The 19223-nt window shown below is 45.6% G+C and overlaps 1 protein-coding gene across 1 annotated transcript in view; it reads right to left on the bottom strand.

The window, feature by feature from the left end:
* SLC67A1 (solute carrier family 67 member 1) overlaps positions 1 to 18833 on the bottom strand; it is a 114835-nt gene extending 96002 nt beyond the window's left edge. Inside the window, exons 1-2 of the mRNA XM_082269921.1 lie at positions 18649 to 18833; positions 11243 to 11340 (exon numbers count right to left, since the gene is read on the bottom strand). Coding sequence (XP_082126047.1) covers positions 11243 to 11340; positions 18649 to 18771 — 221 coding nt within the window. The 5' untranslated portion in view covers positions 18772 to 18833. The remainder of the gene's footprint in view (positions 1 to 11242; positions 11341 to 18648) is intronic.
* Between the last annotated feature and the right edge of the window lie 390 nt (positions 18834 to 19223).

The raw sequence follows: 19223 nt of genomic DNA, 5'->3' as shown, positions 1-19223 counted from the left end.
CCTAGCTAATGTTTCAGTGTAGTGGGGGAGGTGCTCTAACTAGGGGAAGGCATTGATCCGTGTCCCTGCTTTACAGAAACACAGGATCCATGCCTTCCCTACCTACAGAACGGCGATCTGCGATGTTTACACAGGCAGGCTGCCGTTCTGCCTGTGTACCGAATGATCAGCGGGTGCCGGCAGACATTGGGTCCGCAGCTCCTGCTGTGTAAAATCACAGTGGGGGGCTCGCCGCTGGCGGAGCGCACTCGCGCTCGATACCCAGAAGTGCAGGTTTATGCATATATACGTGATCCTACGCAGCATGGCCGCCCTGTAGCAGTAAATCTGCTATGGGGCGGTTGGTAAGTGGTTAAACAATGCTCAGTGGGCACTAAGGGGCCCAAAGTGTGCCAAGAGAATATCGCCCACACCATTACACCACCAGCCTGAACCGTTACCCCCTCTCCCACACCATTACACCACCACCAGCCTGAACCGTTACCCCCCCCCCCCCCTCTCTCTGGTGAGCCAATCACACAAGCAGGAAATGATGTTTCTGGGGGTGTGGTCAGTATACATTCTGTGTACAGAACAGCTCCAGGCGGCCATATTGTATTGCATTTTCAGAAAATTGCAGATTGAAAAGGAAAGGTCATTTTTTAATAACATTCAATTACAATATGATTTATATTGTTTTTTTCTTTGTTTACTATTTTTTCCCCCACGAAAGTGGAGTTACCCTTTAAGCCAGTGCTTTTAGTGGACCAGAAGAGGTGCCGGTACTCTATTATAGCCTATAATTTTTTTTTATATCAGGGCCCCCCACCCCACATCAGGGTCCCCACAGAGCCCCCCTTACATCAGGGTCCCCACAGAGCCCCCCCTCACATCTGGGTCCCCACAGAGCCCCCCTCACATCAGAGCCCCCCCTCTCACATCAGGGCCCCCACAGAGCCCCCCCTCACATCAGGGCCCCCACAGAGCACCCCCCCACCTCACATCAGGGTCCCCACAGAGCCTCCTCACATCAGGGCCCCCACAGAGCGCCCCCACCCCACAGAGCACCCCCCTCCTCACATTAGGGTCCCCACAGAGCACCCCCATCTCCTCCCATCCCACATCAAGGTCCCCACAGAGCACCCCCATCTCCTCCCATCCCACATCAAGGTCCCCACAGAGCACCCCCCTCACATTAGGGTCCCCACAGAGAACCCCCATCCCCTCCCATCCCACATCAGGGTCCCCACAGAGCACCCCCCCTCACATTAGGGTCCCCACAGATCCCCCCTATCCCATCCCACATCAGGGTCCCCAGAACTGCTCCTACTCATGTTTTTAGGCTGAGGGTGGCTGACACACAGGACTCGCTGTGCTGTGCTGGCCTTGAGTAGCTGGAGGGAGGAGGTGGGTGGAGCCAACACTCCACTCGGCGCGCAGCAGACGAGGAAGGAGGCTCCGCAGTGTATGCTGGGGCCTCGCTCTCCTCCTCCTAAGATGACCTCACTGGTTGCTAGACGCCGAGCAGCAATAGCAACCAGTAAACTTCAGTACAGGCCAGCAGCATGGCAGCTCTGCCTCCGCTGCTGGCCTGGGCTGGGACTCCGGAGCCAGGGGGACTCACTGGTGGTGACTGGTCTGGTGCAGATGTCCAAAATGAGTGTACCGGTACGCTAAGGCCCACGGAGAGGTGGCGGTACCCTCAAGAGCCATATTTGGAAGTGGCGGTACTGAGTACTGGTGCGTACCGGCCCACTTAAAGCACTGCTTTAAGCAGAATAAACTTCAGCTTTACACATGGACTGACAATACTCCGGTGTCTGGTGAGTGGTGACACCTTATATTACCAGCCCAGCTTCTTGCTTTGTTCACCTTCCTCAGTATAAACCCTGGAGATAAATCATTGACTTAGTAAATACCATGAAGGATAGAAAATTATAGACTTTGCAGATGCTGACTGTGCTGGAAATCAGAACCCTTGTCAGTCTAGCAAAATTGATTGGAGATTCCATCTCAGTGGGGAGTTTTAGTGCTGTCATTACCGGCTTCAATACCGGGAGCTTTCACCCCCTTCCTGCCCAGGCCAATTTTCAGCTTTCAGTGCTGTCACACTTTGAATGACAATTGTGCGGTCATGCAATGCTGTACTCAAATGAAATTTTTATCTTTTTTTTTTCACACAATTAGAACTTTCTTTTGGTGGTATTTGATCACCACGGGGTTTTTTTATTTAAAAAAAAAAACAATAAAAAGACTGAAAATTTTTAAGAAAAAAAAAGGGTTTTCTTAGTTTCTGTTATAAAATTTTGTAAAACAGGTAATTTTTCTCCTTCACTGATGTGCGCTGATGAGATGGCATTGATGAGGAGGCACTTATATGCAGCACTGATAGGCGGCGCTGATAGGTGGCACTGATGGGCACTGATAGGTGGCACTGATGGGCACTGATAGGTGGCACGAATAGACGACACTGATCGGCACTGATTGGTGGCACTAAGGGGCACTGATGAGCAGGCACTAATGGGCACTGAAAAGCAGCACTGATTGACATTACTGATGTTCACTGATAGGTGGCACTGATGGGCACTGATAGTTGGCACCCTATAGGCACTGATAGGTGGCACGAATAGGCGACACTGTTTGGCACTAAGGGGCACTGATGAGCAGGCACTAATGGGCACTGACAGGCAGCACTGATTGGCATCACTGATGGGCAGTGATAGGTGGCACTGATAGGTGGCATGAATAGGCAACACTGATCGACACTAAGGGGCCCTCATGAGCAAGCACTAATGGGCACTGAAAGGCAGCACTGATTGGCATCACTGGTGGGCACTGATAGGTAGCACTGATAGTTGGCACCTATAGGCACTGATAGGTGGCACGAATAGGCGACACTGATTGGCACTAAATGGCACTAATGAGCAGGCACTAATGGGCACTGAAAGGCAGCACTGATTGGCGTCACTGATGGGCACTGATAGGTGGCACTGATGGGCACTGATAGTTGGCACCTATAGGCACTGATAGGTGGCACGAATAGGTGACACTGATCGGCACTAAGGGGCACTGATGAGAAGGCAATAATGGGCACTGAAAGGCATCACTGATGGGCACTGATTGGCATCACTGATATTCAATCAAAGTGAAGCCTCACCTCATTTACTAAGCTCTGGAGCAACTGCACTTGCAGAGGGCAACTGCAAAGTGCACAGTCTATTTGCGTTTAGTAAATCAGCCCCAGTGATTATTGCTAATGGCTATAGCAGCTGCTAGCGACAATCACAAATGAATCCGGCAGGCTGGTTGTACTCAAGTCAGTCGATCAACTTGGTACATTCGGCCTGCCCACACAAGGTTTGAATCTCCCGACAGTTCCTGCTGAACCAGCTGAGATTCGAACCGTCTATTGTCGGCCTAACTATAGGCAAAACATTTTATTATTTTCTATCTGGGTTATAACCCCTGTCAGATTTTTTATTTTTTTTTGCCCATCTGTGTCACATTGGGGACATTTCCCTTCACTTCATGTCCCATAGCCAATCAGGAAGTAAGAGGAAATCTCTCCAAAGTGAGAGAATCCTGGCGTGTCACCATTAGAAGATTTCTCCTTTTTTTTCCTGTACTGGGGACAACCCAAAATTTAGAAGTTTCTTTAATTTTTACTCTCACTGATAATGGTAAACAGGACAAATAGAGAGGGTGACTCTCCCTAACAAAACCTGACAGGGGTTCTAATCCCCCTCCACTCTATCCAAAACTAAAGAGTTTTTTTTTTTTATTGCACTTTAGGTCGAGTCCAATGAGATTTGAAAAAATTACAGTCACTTGACTGAAGATCCTTCTCTTTGTGTTTGTTCTTCCTTCTTTGTTTTATTTGTTCTTCCTTCTTTGTTTTATTATCAGCTGATTCAGCCTATTTAGAACATTTTACGTTCTTTGCCATCGCTGCTGAGAATGTGACAGAGCTGGGACTGCAGGATATCGTATAGAAGGGTTCCACCAGGGGCGTAACTACAGGGGTTGCAGGGGTTGCAATTGCAACCGGGCCCCATGCTCCAGGGGGCCTGTGCGGCTCCCCTGTACACCTGGATAGGAGGGGCGGTGAGGGCAGCATGTAGAGAAGCCCCCCTGGTCCCCCCCTCCCCCCCCCCACTGTGCCCCCCCCTCCCTCCCACTATGCTCCCTCCCCTCTCCTGCCGGCTGCTGCAGGGGATGGGGGATGTCACAATAGAGAACCAGGAAGGGGTCAGTAAATATGTAATTTACCAGCTCCTTCCTTTTCTGAATGGACAGAGTCATAGTCAGTGACATTGGAAAAAAATAAAATAAAATGATAAAAAATAATACAATTAAAATACCAAAAAATAAAAACTACTGACAGCAGTGGGTGAACTTCCTGGATCTCAAAGGTCACACTTGCGACAGGGCCCTGGCATTCCACCACCACCTTGGGGAGGCCCCAAGATGGCAGGAAGGGGGCCCACTAACAAAACTTGTGAAAGGGCCCCGCTGCGGGACCGTAATAAAGGGCCCCCGCAACAAGAGTAAAGGGCCCACAGGATCAGTTGGAAGAGCCCCAGGCTTGAAGGGAAGGGCCCTGGCTAGGGGTCCGGGGGCCCTTCATGGTTTCTTGCACCGGGAGTAAAGGGCCCCAGGATCAGTGGGAAGAGCCCCATGCTGCCAGGGGTCCGGGGGCCCTTCATGATTTCTTGCATCGGGGCCCGGAAGGTTCTAGTTACGCCTCTGGGTTCCACATTCCTCAAGGGTGGTGATATGAAAATGAATATCAACCCCAATAAATAACGGAATCATAGAAATAAATATACATAATACATTTGAATAGATAACTAAGCAGAGTAGCAGCAAAAACAATATAAATAAAGGTGATGTGGTGATGTGCACAGTGACAATAGTACCAATTAAACCACAATAAAGGTCAACAAATAAATTGATAAGAGCAAATAGATGAAAATAAATAGTGATAAATACTGGATATAAATGCTGAATAACAGAGAGCTGTGGTAAAGTGCACAGTGCATAAAGGTGCAAAAATAATACCACAATGGCATAAAGTGATAGAAGAATCACTGAGGGGGAAAATAAATGGTGAAAGTGAACTATAAAGTGCACCGTGCTAATAAAGAAGCAAGGATCAAATAGAGAATGGTCTGATCACAATAACAGTGATAAAAGTGCACAATATAAATATAATCGGTGATAAAAAGTACCAAAAAAAAAATTAATAAAACCAAAAAAAAAGACAACAAAAAAATAATTTTTGGGTATAAAAAGGTAAAAAAGCAAAAAATTTATGGAGATAAAAACCTTGTAAAATGTTCAAAAGTTCATCAAGAATAAAAGTTCATAAAAGGTGCTGGTGAAGAGGTATTGCCGGATGTGCGGGAAACTCCTATGGTGCGGGAAACTAATAGCACTGTGGTGGTGAGCATAAATCCATAAATGAGTGAAATGGCCTCTCACTAGAGCTGCACGATTCTGGCCAAAATGGGAATCACGATTTTTTAGCTTGGAATAAAGATCACGATTCTCTGTGTAACAAAAAAAAATTGGGATAACTTTACTGTTACGTTTTTTTTTTATTATTCATTAAAGTCTATTAATTGCGTTTGAAAGACTGCTGCGCAAATACAGTGTGACATAAAATATTACAACAATCGCCATTTTATTCTGTAGGGTCTCTGCTAAAAAAATATATAAAATGTTTGGGGGTTCTAAGTACTTTTCTAGCAAAAAAAACTGATTTTAACTTGCAGGCAACAAGTGTCAGAAAAAGGTCTAGTCTTTAAGAGGTTAAACTTCCTTTCTCCCTGGCAGAGGGAAGGAAAAGATACAATGTAATCATTTTGTTTATAGTTACTGGGAGACTAATGTTGATAGGCGTTTGTTTGCGAGGCTTTTTTTTTTTTCCACAGCTGTTCTCTCTGCAGCTATGCAAAGAATCGAGCATATGTCAGGTTCAGATCGTCAGGAGGGGTGAATCGAGATCGCGATTTTCATACGATTAATCGTGCAGCTCTACCACTCACCTCCAAAACACTCTTAATGAGCGTTTGTACCAATAGGCAACAGGGTCTCCGATATAGGAATAGAGGTCCAGTGGTGGTCCCTTTGAGGCAGGCTCTTTAAATCCTTTGGGAAACCAGCATCAAGCATCAAGGGGGAATATCCTGGGTAGGGTTTGAGACTCAAACCTTAGATAAAAGGGAGCACTTTATAGTGTAGTATGTTTAAAACATTTATTGGAAAAGTAAAAAGTAATGAACTCACATTCAATTAATGATATAACAGCATGTACTGTAGGTAGCATAAAGTAGCGTGGCAGCGGTCAGGCACTGTAATCCAGGGACTGCCGATCTACGCTTCTCCCGACGCGTTGCGTCACAGCATTAACGTGACATTATCAAGGGTGGTGATACTTTTCTATGGTATGGATGAATAGGAAAGTCCACTTTGAATGACAATTGCACGGACAGATTGGACCCCAAACTGACATTTTTGACACTTTCGGGGGAACCAGTGACATTACTACAGTAATCGGTGCTAAAAATATGCACTGTTACTGTACTAATGACACTGGCAGGGAAGGGGTTAATACCAGGGGTGATCAAAGGGTTAAATGTGAGCCTAGGGGATGTTTTCTAACTGTGAGGGGAATGGGTTTATGGAATGAACACAGAGACCTGTCTTCCTAAATAGGAGGCTCTGTGTAGATAGCTGAGAGAACAACGGTCTGTTATGTTTACAACAGCAGAGACTGCTGTTCTCTCTTCACGGGGAGCGATCGCGGGTGCCCAGTGGCATTCGTGGCCCCGATGATTGGCTACCTTGCTGGCGAATGGGTGCACGCACGTGCCCCCAGGATCGCTCTTGAGAACCGCCGTACAGGTACGGCGATTTGCGGGAACCTGCCGACCTCCCCTTGTATACAGGCGGCGGCTGGTTGGCAAGTGGTTAATCACCACTGGGTTTTTATTTTTTGCTAAAAACAGGAAAAAAGACCAAAAATTTTGAAAAAAAAAAGTCATTTTTCTCCTTCACTGATGTGCGCTGATGAGGCTGCACTGATGGGTACTGATGAGGTGGCATGGACAGGGCCGACCTTTGGGGTGTGCGAGCTGTGCAGCCGCACAGGGCGCCATGGGCAACTTGGGCGCCGTGCGGCCATCACAGCTCGCAGCAGTCAGTTACTCACAGCCAGGATGAGTCACAGCAGGACTGTCTGAAGATGGGGCTGGCTAAAGATCAACGCACCTACAAAAAAAAAAAATGGTCGTGGCCGGCCCGACAGGTACACTCAGTGCTGTATCTTGGCCTAGGCCAACAAGGCCCAGGCCTAGGGCGGCACTTTGCAGGGGGGCAGCAAAAAAGCAGCACCCCAAAATAAAATTAAAAAAAAAACAGCCTTCTCCCAGCTCCTGCACGAAAAAGGTCCCCACCGGCTTGCGCTACACTTTAAGTATAGTGCCAGTCTTAAGGGGTGAATTGGGCTGGAGGGCAGGGTCCAGGAGGCAAATCAGTCTTGCACCCCTATAAAGCAGTCACACTGCTACCTGTGGGTATAATAATACCGACCGGTGAGGACATTCGGACAGACCGCATGGGCACTGATGAGGCTGAACTGATGAGGCTGCACTGATGGGCACTGATAGTCTGTGGTTGTGGTTTACAGATGACAGGGCGGGTCATAAAACAGGAAGGGGTGTGGCCTTTACAGGAAGGGGTGGGTCATATTTAAATTAGGGGGTGCCCAAGTTTAGTCAGGCCTAGGGCAGCACAAAACCTAAATACACCACTGGGTACACTGCCGCTCAGGAAGGCCCGTACATGCTCGGTGATTCTCAGGCAGACGGCACATGCACGGTGACGTGTTGGCGTCAGGCAGCGCCGTTTTGAAATGCAAAAAGCCTCACCAAATGGTAAGTGAGACCCCTCCGCAGCCCCTGCATCTCCTCAGGAGATGCAGTGCTGCGGGCATGGTACAGGAGATTCTCCAGGAGAGGAGTTTTTATGGATTGAATTTAGGAGCTTTGGGAAAAAAGAAAAATGCCAAAAGATCCTAAACTCAAGCTTAGGCGCTACCGGTGTACATAAAGCCTTATGCAGCTGGGAAGAGAGGGAATGTGATCACTTATAAAAAAGGGATTTTTATGTATTCTTTAATATTTATACACCAATGTTTTCATTTCATTCCTGTTTTAATCTGAATGTGTTGTTTTACAAGGTTTACAATCACTTTAAGCCATCACCCCCCTAATTTTACACTATATTGTCAAAAGTATTGGGACGCCTGCCCTTACACGCACATTATTATTATTATTATTATACAGGATTTATATAGCGCCAACAGTTTGCGCAGCGCTTAACAAAATGAAGGCAGACATTACAGTTACAATACAATTTGGAACAAAAGGAATCAGAGGGCCCTGCTCGTTAGAGCTTACAATCTAAAAGGGAGGGTCAATTGATACATAAGGCAATAGCTGTGGGGGATGAGCTGATGGAGAAAGTGAAACAGTGTTATTAGTTAGTAGCCGGGTAGGCTTCTTTAAAGAGAAGGGTTTTCAGGGATCGTCTAAAGATGGATAGATTAGGGGACAGTCGGACAGATTGGGAAAGTTCCAAAGAATGGGAGAAGCTCTGGAGAAATCCTGGAGGACATGAACATTAATGGCATCCCAGTCTTAGTCCGTAGGGTTCAATATTGAGTTGGCCCATCCTTTGCAGCTATAACAGCTTCAACTCTTCTGGGAAGGCTGTCCACAAGGTTTAGGAGTGTGTCTATGGGAATGTTTGACCATTCTTCCAGAAGCCCATTTGTGAGGTCAGGCACTGATGTTGAACGAGAAGGCCTGGCTCGCAGTCTCCGCTCTAATTCATCTCAAAGGTGTTTTAAATCAGATTGAGGTCAGTCAAGTTCCTCCACCCCAAACTCGCTCATCCATGTTTTTATGGACCTTGCTTTGTGCACTGGTGCGCAGTCATTTTGGAACAGGAAGGAAGGGACCATCCCCAAACCGTAAGAGCAACACAGCTCATCACCCTGAACACACCATCCCCACTGTCAAACATGGTGGTGGCAGCATCATGGTTTGGGCCTGCTTTTCTTCAGCAGGGACAGGGAAGATGGTTAAAATTGATGGGAAGATGGATGGAGCCAAATACAGGACCATTCTGGAAGAAAACCTGATGGAGTCTGCAAAAGACCTGAGACTGGGATGGACATTTGTCTTCCAACAAGACAATGATCCAAAACATAAAGCAAAATCTACAATGGAATGGTTCACAAATAAACATATCCAGGTGTTAGAATGGCCAAGTCAAAGTCCAGACCTGAATCCAATCGAGAATCTGTGGAAAGAACTGAAAACTGCTGTTCACAAACGCTCTCCATCCAACCTCACTGAGCTCGAGCTGTTTTGCAAGCTGGAATGGGCAAAAATTTCAGTCTCTCGATGTGCAAAACTGATAGAGACATACCCCAAGCGACTTACAGCTGTAATCGCAGCAAAAGGTGGCGCTACAAAGTATTAACTTAAGGGGGCTGAATAATTTTGCACGCCCAATTTTTCAGTTTTTTATTTGTTAAAAAAGTTTGAAATATCCAATAAATTTCGTTCCACTTCATGATTGTGTCCCACTTGTTGTTGATTCTTCACAAAAAATTACAGTTTTATATCTTTATGTTTGAAGCCTGAAATGTGGCAAAAGATCGTAAAGTTCAAGGGGGCCGAATACTTTCGCAAAGCACTGTAACAATGTATCATTCAGTAAATACAATAAGAACATATACAATGAAAGTAAGTCCCAAGTGTTGGAAAGTAAAAACTTTCAAGGTGAGTGAAGATAATTAAATTCAGTGGACAAATATAGGTGACCAGATCAGATGTACGATTCGCACCACCACTATAGATCCAGGGATATGCTCACCAAACAGTATGGACCCACATACCTTATAGCATGTGGGTCTAAAAATGCTTGATATCATCTGAGGATCCCCAGCTGGGCAATAATCCCAGAGGATGAAGTTCATGGGATGAATGTTAGCCTTCATCCCATGAAGGTTTGTGTTCTGGCTATTTTCTGAGCACATGAAAGATAAACATCTCTGGGAAGTTCCTACCATCTGCATCTAAGGCTCTCCTTCATCCCATGAACTTCATCCTCTGGGATTATCGCCAAACTGGGGATCCACGGATGATAGCAAGCGTTTTTAAACCCACATGTTATATGGTATGTGGGTCCATACTGTCTGGTGAGCATATCCCTGGATCTATGGTGGTGGTGCTAATCGTACATCTGATCTGGTCACCAGGGCCGGATTAAGAGCATCATGGGCTTGGTGCTGAGGATTTTGAAGGGCCTTAAGGGCCGTGCCTTGGCATGCACCCAGAGGAGGAAGGGTGCAGCCATGCATGCCTAATTCAACATGGGATGCTGTCTCTGAAGCCCATAAACACATCCATGCATCGGCAACTGTCCCTCCTTGTCCGGCCTTCGTGCTGTGTGGGGAGGTTCTGAGGGAGCTGCCTGGGGAAGCGAGCATAGAAGCCAGACTTCTGTGTTTTCAAGTGACAGAAGAGCGGTAACAGTGAATATGGCCAACCCGGGGCCTATATTAAGGTAGGGGCCTGGAGCTGCAGCTCCAATAGCCCCTACGGTAATCTGGCCCTGCTGGTCACCTAGATTTGTCCACTAAATTGAATTATCTTCACTCACCTTGAAAGTTTTTACTTTCCAACATTTGGGACTTACTTTCATTGTATATGTTCTTATTGTATTTACTGGGATACTTCATCCCATGTCCACAGCACCCCAGGAGAACCCAAATGGTAAAACACTTACCTACAGAATGAAATAAGAACCTTCATAGGCACATTAATACACTGGCAAAGCAGCAGCATGGTGGCTTAGGGGTAAAACTCTTGTCTTGCATAACTGTGGCATTGGGTTCAGTTCACACCAAGGATCCTATCTGTATGGGATTTGGATTTGTGGCTAAACATTTGCCTCACAACCAAAAACATCTGATAATTCAATTGGCTTCCACCAAAATGTGTGGGTATAAAATGAAAAGAGTTCAGATATTTTTATGGAGCAGGAACCTATTGACTAGATTTTCCCACCAAAGAAGTAACCGTTCCATCCATTTGGAGAAAATAGACATACAAGTATAAAAAAGTATCTATGGCGTCCAAGTTTTCTAAGGCGAATAGATAGAATTTAATGTAAATAATCTTACCTGCCAAAAATCGGACCTCCCACAAGTTGAAGGATTCCAAAAACTGTCTGTAGATAACCGAAACCTACAGTGTCCAAGCCCAGGTTCTTCGCCAGATACTGAAATACGAGCCATCAAAAAGAGATGGTTAGCTGGAAAGAAGGCACAGATAAAGAACAGAAAAGAGGGGAGGAAGTTGTAGAGTGGTGGTGTATGGTAAGATACAGAGATGTATAGTAACTAAGTAGAACTACTTCACTACTGTACTTAAAGCGGAGTTCCAGCCATTTCACTCACCTGTCCAACGGTCCAGCGATGCGGCCGCCCGAAGCCTCGATCCTCTCCCTCGGCGCCGGCATCACTGCTGTGGGCACCCGGCTGTGACAGTTTGCGGCTTCACAGCCGGGTACCCACTGCGCATGCGCGAGTCGCGCTGCGCGTCTTGATTGGCCGGCAATCTTCTGGGACCTCTGACGTGTCCCAGAAGATTGCAGGGAGGGAGGGGGAGAGGAGAACTTCCGTTCAGGGTGCCGCGGCGCTCCGAGCGGAAGTGAAAGCGGGTACCTGTCAAAACTAGGTACCCACTCCCCCCCCAAAAAAATGACATGCCAAATGTGGCATGTCAGGGGGTTAGAATACCTAAAGCGGAAGTTCCATTTTTGGGTGGAACTCCGCTTTAAGTACGGAAAGGCGGTATCTGTACTTTCCTAGAGTAGAATTTTTTTCTCCAACTTCCACTTTTACTTCACTACATTTTTTCGATGATTTCAATACTTCTACTCCGATATTTTTTTTTTTTTGCTGCATAGTTACTCGTTACAATTATAAAAATTACCACTGCCAGAACAGTAGATGGCAGGTTTCATGAAGCTCAAAACATGTGTATTATCAGCGCATACGAAAATAAAAGCTACTGTATGTATAAATAAAAGCTGCATTTGAAATAATAAAAAACAATATGATGTTCAATCTTTTGACTTCTTTCTTTAATAACTACATAACACAGTACTTGTACTTTTACTTTCAGTACTTGAGTAGCAACATTTTTAAAAAAACTACTTGCAATACTTAAGTACAAAAAATGTTGAATACTTTAGTACTTCTACTTAAGTCACTTTTTGATCGAGCACTTTTACTTTTACTCAAGTATGGGTTTCAAGTACTTTATACAACTCCGGTAAGATATGAGGTGATCAGGTAGACATTGGAATTCTATATACTGTAGACCTCATTCTGGGAATCAGGAAGAGATGCATGGTTTGATGCAAGGTGAGTTTTTACAGTTATTTGCAGCAAATGTGTTGTCCACATAACAATATACACTCTATTAATTGACAATCAGTTTTGATATCATTGTATATGACTAGGTAAGTCATTATTAAATACTGCCGTTGGCCATATCCATATCCAGGCCATCTTTGTTTAACATACCCAGAAATATAGAATAAATTATTTCAGGCAGCCAACCTGCAACTTTACTGCTGTGCTGCAATAACATGAAGAATTACAAAAAAGTCTCTGATTACTAAGGACAACCTTTGTTTTGAAGCCTAATCCCTGGAAATAATATCCCTGGTCATCAGTCAGTAATACCACATCATTCCTTTACCAGAAACACAACAAAAATTAAAGAGCCTCTTTAGCACTGATTTCCAAACTGCGGCCCTTTGTTTGCCTTTATCCAGCCTGCTGGGCACTATTCCTCCCACTGAAACCAATGATGGGGCACTATTCCTCCCACTGACACCAATGATGGGGCACTATTCCTCCCACTGACACCAATGATGGGGCACTATTCCTCCCACTGTCACTAATGATGGGGCAATATTCCTCCCACTGACACCAATGATGGGGCACTATTCCTACCACTGACACCAATGATGGGGCACTATTCCTCCCACTGACACCAATGATGGGGCACTATTCCTCCCACTGAAACCAATGATGGGGCACTATTCCTCCCACTGACACCAATGATGGGGCACTATTCCTCCCACTGACACCAATGATGGGGCACTATTCCTCCCACTGTCACTAATGATGGGGCAATATTCCTCCCACTGACACCAATGATGGGGCACTATTCCTCCCACTGACACCAATGATGGGGCACTATTCCTCCCACTGACACCAATGATGGGGCACTATTCCTCCCACTGACACCAATGATGGGGCACTATTCCTCTCACTGATACCAATGAAGGGGCACTATTCCTCCCACTATCTCCAATGACGAAGCACTATTCTTCCCACCGATACCAATGATAGGTCACTATTCCTCCCACCGATACCAATGACGGGGCACTATTCCTCCCACTGATACAAATGACAAGGCACTATTCCTCCCACTGACACCAATGATGGGGCACTATTCCTCCTACTGATACAAATGACAAGGCACTATTCCTCCCACTGACACCAATGATGGGGCACTATTCCTCCCACTGACACCAATGATGGGTTACTATTTCTCCCACTGATACCAATGACAGGGCACTATTTCTCCCACTGATACCAATGACGGGGCACTATTCCTCCCACTGAAACCAATGATGGGGCACTATTCCTCCCACTGATACCAATTATGGGGCACTATTCCTCCCACTGATACCATTGATGGGGCACTATTCCTCCCACTGATACCAATTATGGGGCACTATTCCTCCCACTGATACCATTGATGGGGCACTTTTTCTCCCACTGATACCAATTATGGGGCACTATTCCTCCCACTGATACCATTGATGGGCCACTATTCCTCCCACTGATACCAATTATGGGGCACTATTCCTCCCACTGATACCATTGATGGGGCACTATTTCTCCCACTGATACCAATTATGGGGCACTATTCCTCCCACTGAAACCAATGATGGGGCACTATTCCTCCCACTGAAACCAATGATGGGGCACTATTCCTCCCACCGATACCAATGATGGGGCACTATTCCTCCCACTGATACCAATTATGGGACACTATTCCTCCCACTGATACCATTGATGGGGCACTATTCATCCCACTGATACCATTGATGGGGCACTATTCCTCCCACCGATACCAATAATGGGGCACTATTCCTCCCACTGAAACCAATGATGGGGCACTATTCCTCCCACTGAAACCAATGATGGGGCACTATTCTTCCCACTGATACCATTGATGAGGCACTATTCCTCCCACTGATACCAATGATGGGGCACTATTCCTCCCACTGAAACCAATGACAGGGCACTATTCTTCCCACTGAAACCAATGAAGGGGCACTATTCCTCCCACTGATACCATTGATGAGGCACTATTCCTCCCACTGATACCATTGATGAGGCACTATTCCTCCCACTGATACCATTGATGAGGCACTATTGCTTCTGCTACTGACCACAGGCGTTATATAAAATTGTTTTACTGTCACTGACCACCAAGCTTTTTTCACTTCCAGAGATGCTGGAACATTTTCTCTACTTCCAATGGCCACAATCTGGCCCCCATAAAGTGTGAAGGACAATAAACTGAGCCTTTGGGAAGTTTGGAGATCCCTGCTCTATAGTAAAAAATATTGTATTCTGGTATGGTATTGTATACTGTATGGTATTAATACCTGTAATGATCTATTGAGGCTTAGCTCCATTCCCTCCTGCCTTTAAAGCCTCCCATTTGCTCCTTTACAGCAAATAGTAATCATCCTGACCTGCAACAAAGCTTCAAAGGTGGGATGGTTTGGCCAAGCTTAAAGCTTAACTCCACTTTTGTTGAGAAAAAACATTCCCCTCGGGGTGATCTCTGTACAATACAAGGATTATTACAAGATTCCTACTTTTTGGTATTCTGAAGAAATCCCTGTGAGTGTTCTCTGTGTCCCTGTGGGAAAGTGAATCTAATGGGGATGGCTTCATAATTATCAATCAGCTGTGCACCTACAGAGCATTAATGAGAAAAGCTGCTGGACCCTGCATCCCTTTAGACGTGTTCCTATTGGGAGTATCTCACCAAAAATGACATTTGTGCTACAGGGAATGCCTGAAATCTGACTTGTATCTCAGTGCTTGGTGAGCCAATCACACAAGCAGGAAATGATGTTTCTGGGGGTGTGGTCAGTATACATTCTGTGTACAGAACAGCTCCAGGTAGCCATATTGTATTGCATTTTCAGAAAATTACAGCGGTTGCAGATTGAAAAGGAAAGGTAAATTTTAATAAGATTCAATTACAATATGTGTTGCAATTGTATACACTATATTGTTTTTTCTGTATTTGCTATTTTTTCCCCCAGGAAAGTGGAGTTATCCTTTAACATTTACAGGAAAAACTTAGATTTGCATATGACTTCAGCTGCTATTTCTTTGGGTGTACTGATCAGTTGCTATACGGTTTTAGCTGCCATCAGTTGATCTCTGCTTATGATTTTTTTTTTTTTTTTTGCTCAGTTTGAATTGTGTAGGTCCGTGAGAGGTCTGTCTTTAACCACTTCAGCCCTGGAAGGTTTTACCCCCTTAATGACAAGGCCATTTTTTTGTGATTCGGCACTGCGTTGCTTTAACTAACAATTGCGCGGTCGTGCGACTCTGTACCCAAATACAATTGATGTCCTTTTTTTCCCACAAATAGAGCTTTCTTTTGGTGGTATTTGATCACCTCTGCGGCTTTTAGATTTTGCGCTATAAACAAAAAAAGAGCCACAATTTTGAAAAAAAAAAAAAAAAACAATATTTTTTACTTTCTGCTATAAAACATTCCTAATAAAAAAATTTAAAAAATCTAATTTTTTTTTATCAGTTTAGGCAAATTTTCATTCTGCTACATATTTTTGGTAAAAAAAAATTCCAAAAAGCGTATTTTATTTGGCTTGCGCAAAAGTTATAGCGTTTACAAAATATTGGATAGATTTTTGGACTTTTTATTTATTCTTTTGTTTTTATTAGTAATGGCGGCAATCAGCGATTTTTAGCAGGACTGCGACATTGCGGCGGACAAATCTGGCACTAAGTGACACTTTTTGGGGACCAGTGACACCAATACAGTGATCAGTGCTAAAAATATGCACTGTTACTGTATAAATGACACTGGCAGGGAAGGGGTTAATACTGGGGGTGATCAAGGGGATAAGTGTGCTCCTAAATTGGGCTTACTAATTGTGGGGGGCGCTCTGTGACAGACACACAGAGATCGGGGTTTCAGCTTAGCTGAGACACACAATCTCACTGTGCCTGTTTGACAGGAGAGCCGTCTGCTTTGTTTACATAGGCAGGCGGCTCTCCTGTCAGTTTCCCTAAAGATCGCGGGAGGCCTGCGGCGATCGCGTCCAATCCTCCCGCAGTCTGGCTCCTGCTGTGTCTAATCACAGCGGGAGCGCGGCGCGCCGCCGAGACCGCGTGCACATAATAGCATAGATCTACGTGGTTATGCGCAGCTGAGCCACACTGCCGCAGTAAATCTGCGTGGGGCGGTCGGCAAGTGGTTAAGGGTCAGTTCACACCAGATCTCAGTGCGGGAAACCTGCGTTCCATGTGCGTTTTTCCGGCACCATGTTCATGAGCACTGCACTAGCGATCTGCAGCAGGTGTCAGTGTTAGGCTCCACCCAAAAGGGGAAGTTCCGCTTTAAGGCCTCCTCCCTTGCCCCTGTTTGTGAAATGGCACCCCTCACACACTCACACATTGGGCTTTGTCCTTTTACATCACCCCCCACAGTAGAACTCTCTGCCCCTTTACTTCACCTCCCAGTAGTCCTTGATGCCCCCCTCCAGGTCCTGATGGGACAGTGACTTGGTCCAGATCCAGACCACGGTCCGCCATTAATGATGCCTAGCCTAGGTGATCGTAAGCAGGGCCCCCCCCCACCTGCAGTCCTCTGGGACATATCACAGGTCCCAGAAGACTGTGGAACCATTCACAATGTGCAGCACGGCTCACGCATGCGATTTTTTCGCCAGAGGACAGACAACAGGAGGTGACTACGGCTGGGGTGACCCCATCGTTGGATCCTGGGACAGGTGAGTGGCTGTTTATAAAAGGTCAGCAGCTACAGTTTTTGCAGCTGCTGACTTTTCATTTTTACACAGAAGACTGGAGCTCCTCTTTAACCACTTTAAGATCAGAAGAATTTGCCCCCTTTATGACCAGGCCACTTTTTTCAACTTGGCACTGCGTGAATTTAACTGACAATTGCGTGGTCGTGCAATACTGTACCCAAACCAAACTTAAGAGATTTTTTCCCCCACAAATAGAGCTTTCTTTTGGTGGTATTTGATCACCTGTGCGATTTTTATTTTTTGCGTTATACACAAAAAAAAAAGAGCGACAATTCTGAAAAAAAAAAATATATTTTTCACTTTCTGCTATATAACATTCCCAAAAAAAAAATTTAGAATCAAAATTTTTTAACATTTTAGGCCAATTTGTTTTCTGCTACAAAGTTTTGGTAAAAGAAAATCGCAATAAGCGTATTTTGATTGGTTTGCACAAAAGTTATTGCGTCTACTAACTACGGGAAAGATTTATGTCATTTTTTTTGGTCTTTTTTTTTTACTAGTAATGGCGGCGATCTGCGATTTTTTGCAGAACTGCGACATTGCGGCAGACAAATCGGACCCCTGACTGACATTTTTGACACTTTTGGGGGGACCAGTGACATTACTACAGTTATCAGTGCTAAAAATATGCACTGTTACTGTACTAATGACATTGGCAGGGAAGGGGTTAACATTGTGGGTGATGAAGGGGTTAAATGTAAGCCTAGAGGAGTGATTCTAACTGTGGGGGGCGTGGCTTGTGGAATGACCATAGAGACCTGTAATCCTATATAGGAGGATCACAGGGTCTCTGTGATCACTCCAGGGAGAAGAACGGTCAGTTGTGTTTACAACAGCCGACCCTCCTCTATCAGCGGGGAACGATCGTGGGTGTCAGGCGGCAATCGGAGGCACGCGCTCGCCCCCTAGCCTCCTGCTCGCGACCGACGTACAGTTTCGGATGTTTGCGCAGGAGCGGCTGCCTGCCGCAGTAAATCTGCGGCGGGCGGTCATAAAGAGGTTAAAGACACCCCAAACAAAGGTTGCACTGTACTGTTGTGTACTGTATCATGCAATCCAGTTGCAGTGTGTTTTTTAAGAGTAGTGGTGCGGGCCAGTGTGAAATCGCATGTAGCTAAATCGCATGTGAATCGCACAGGAACGCAAAGTACATTCCTTATTCATTGGAGCTGGACCAAAAAAATAAATAAACTGTGATAATTGGGTATTCAGTGTCCTGCAGTCCTCCATGACAGCATTGTGAGTAATCATTTCATTACACCAACATCACAGGAATGTTCCTGGAAAGAATTTTACTTGGCAGCGATATAATAATGTAGGTTGTCATGCACGCTATAGAAGGAGGCTGTAAACAGTGACCTTGCTACAATGTATTTCATAATTGTCTGGGATACTTACCGGTGTGACTGCAAATTGCATGAACATACAGGAAATGTCCAGGGCTGAGAGCAGGTAAGTGATCCTAATGACCTGCTGCTTGGATCTGGAGAGCCCGGGATCTGATGCCATTGCAGCCTGCATGCTCTGAACACTGCTGGAGGAATAAGGACTTCACATTTCCTTTCCCCAGTTCCTGTGTGTAGAGCAAAGTTCAGGCCAAGTCCCTCCCTTGGAAGGATTGCTTCAACGACAGCACTACTGCGCTTTACATAATGATAGGATTCATTATATGATTTTGCATACACATGGGGGAGGGGGGATAACTACAATTCATGGGGCCCCTCCTGGCTGCTACCTCTCTTCGTGGCACTGGTCAATGTCCTATAGGACAATAGTGTAAATGACCCTGATATCAGGTATGTCTGCATCAAAAACAGGCAGCAGGAGAGCTGTCAGCACTTTACTAGCAGGGCCGGACTGGGAATAAAAACCAGCCCTGGAAATAATTTCAAACCAGCCCCATAGCATTATTATACCAGCCCAACATCAGAACGTCACAGAGGCTGTGCTGACATGGTACAGGAGATGGTCAT

Source organism: Pelophylax lessonae, assembly GCF_965119305.1.
Source record: "Pelophylax lessonae genome assembly, chromosome: 10".
NCBI lineage: Eukaryota > Metazoa > Chordata > Amphibia > Anura > Ranidae > Pelophylax > Pelophylax lessonae.
Note: the sequence above shows the minus strand (reverse complement) of the source record. Positions and strands in the feature narration are given on the sequence as shown.